The sequence below is a fragment of the Geospiza fortis genome, unplaced genomic scaffold (assembly GCF_000277835.1).
Source record: "Geospiza fortis unplaced genomic scaffold, GeoFor_1.0 scaffold407, whole genome shotgun sequence".
Taxonomy (NCBI): Eukaryota; Metazoa; Chordata; class Aves; order Passeriformes; family Thraupidae; genus Geospiza; species Geospiza fortis.
The window spans coordinates 7,578-9,827 of record NW_005054507.1 but is presented as its reverse complement, the minus strand read 5'-3'; the positions used below and the strand labels follow the sequence as shown (position 1 = coordinate 9,827).

The window sequence follows — 2,250 nt, the reverse complement described above, 5'->3', positions numbered from 1 at the left end:
TTGGCACCCGGCTCGGGCCCACGGGAGCCTGGAGAAGAGCCCGCGCGGCCTCTGGCTGCAGCAGCGGGCAGGGGCACAGCTGCCAGCCCCGCACACTGAGCACCGCCCTCAGGGGCCTTCTCCAGGCTGAGCCTGGGGCTTCCTGGCCCTCCTTACCAGGCACTCATCCACCCTCAATGGCGGCTGCTTCTTCAACAGCTGTACGAGCTTTCTTCTCTTCAGAAACTCGGCCACACGAATCAGCGTTTCCTGAGAGGCCTGGAGAGCAGCAGAGACCCAGAGATGGCCCCACAGCCCAGGGCACAGGACCCTCATCCCTGTGCCAAGGCCTGGAGGAGGCTGCTGTCCCTGAGGTGCGAGGGCAGGAGGCACCCAAGCCCTCTCCCCGAGATCCATCAGCATCACACAAAACTCACATTCGCCACGCGCTGGTTCTCCTCATGGCAGTGCATGTAGAGTGGGAGCAGGCTGTGGTTCGCAGTTCTCTTCAGGGGCTTTTTCCCCTCGTCCACTACTAAGTCTATCACCTTTTCAAACAGCTGAATGGAGAGCAGCTGCACATTGCTGTTGTCCTGGAGGAAAGGAACCAGAAAGACCTCACCAACAATTTCTCATGGCCCACCTGAGTAAAGGACTAAAAATGCCCAGGGCGCAAAATTTCTGGGCAGCATCCAGTCCCATGGCTGGGGCCACAGAGCCTTACATGGTCAAAGAGTTGTACGAGTGCCTCAGCTAGCCTTGGGGCAGTAGTGCTGGATACCAAGATATCCTTGTAGTGGAGAACATTCATGAAGACACAGAGGGACATCCTGACCACCTCTGCATCTTCATCACCCAGAAGCTCCACAAGCCGTTGAGACAGCATGCACATTCTCCTGGCCTGTGTGGAACACAAGGCTGTGCTGGGAAGCCATGGACGGCTGCAGCACCACCACCGGCCTGGCACTGCAAGGCCACCCTGCTGCTGCAGGCAGGGCCCACAGGCCCAAGGCCTGACCCAAAGCACTGGGGCAGGTGAGGCAGGAGAGCTGGGAGCAGCTGCCTCAGCTCCTGAACCCCTGCACGCCCATGGGGCTGCTTTCCCCAGCGCAGCTTCAGCCACGGCCCCCTTCTCACCAGGAAGCGATCCCTGATGAGCACCACGAGGCTTCTCAGCGCCAGGCGACGCCGCTCCCTGCACTCGCTGTGCAGGTACCTTGACATCATCTCCAGAACACTCTCACTGCACTCACTCAAGTCCAGGCACTCGAGGACCTGAAAGGCACAGGGCAGTGACAGGGAGCCGGCCAGCAGGAGCCCAGAACCGCACAGGGCTGGGCCCAGGCAGCAGCACAGGGCGTGGGCACCGTCCCAGGCAGCTGTGGCTGTGAGAGGGCAGAGAGCTGGGAGGCAGCTGAGCCAGGCAGCGCTGGAAGCAGGCTCACCTCCACAAGGAATGCCAGGAAGGGCAGATCCCAGCGATGCCCTTCCGTGCTGAGCAGCCCAAGCAGGTGGATGGCAGTGCGACAACACAGGGGGATCACGTCACGGCGCATCTCCCTGGCAGGAGGAAAAGGGCACCAAGACTCTGAGGCATGGGTGTCAAACATCTCCCCAGAACTGGCTCACAAGGATTTCATCTCTCCCCACCCACCCTGGAGCGGATGTGGGCCCTCTGAGAGGGCGCTTCTTGTTGGCGCCCTCCTCTCCCAGCCTTTTCCAGTCTCCTTGGCTGTCCCTCAGTGACGAGGCCCTCTGGCCCATGACCACAGGGACTGTGTGAGGCACAGGGCACAAATGCCCGGGGCAGTGGGGAGCAGGGGGTCTCACCTGGCCAGCAGACCCACGGCATAGTGCTGGGTGTCAGCACACAGCAGCGTGTCCCAGCCACCCTTGCGTGCCATTTGCATGACCACATTTTCACAGCGCAGTCGGCAGAGCAGAGCCTTCATAGTCTGCACTGCAAACCTGTGTGCAGAGCAAAGCCCAGGTCACACTGGGATCACTGGCTCCTGCCCTGGGGACGTGGGAGGGATGGGAGAAGTGGGATGGAGCACCTGCTGGGGTTTGTGTTAAGGTGGTGTTCTTCCTGGCATTGCTTCCAAAAGGTGTCAACGTCCTCAGAAGGATGCGCTGTGCTGTCGCAAATTTGAACTATCAGAGCCACGAGCAGGTGGGGGGCATATTTCTGCATTGCCTCCTGGCACTTGGGCACCTGGATAATCACCCACAGCACCAGAGTTGCCTGCAAAAGAAGCAGCCCGAGACAGC

General features: G+C 60.5%; 1 protein-coding gene across 1 annotated transcript in view; it reads right to left on the bottom strand.

The window, feature by feature from the left end:
• LOC115948753 overlaps positions 1–2,250 on the bottom strand; it is a gene marked incomplete at its 5' end in the record, with an annotated part of 10,697 nt that overhangs the window by 926 nt on the left and 7,521 nt on the right. Inside the window, 7 exon segments of the mRNA XM_031063491.1 lie at positions 117–258; positions 417–572; positions 704–880; positions 1,117–1,254; positions 1,425–1,539; positions 1,810–1,947; positions 2,037–2,224. Of these exon segments, the coding sequence (XP_030919351.1) occupies positions 117–258; positions 417–572; positions 704–880; positions 1,117–1,254; positions 1,425–1,539; positions 1,810–1,947; positions 2,037–2,224 (1,054 nt within the window).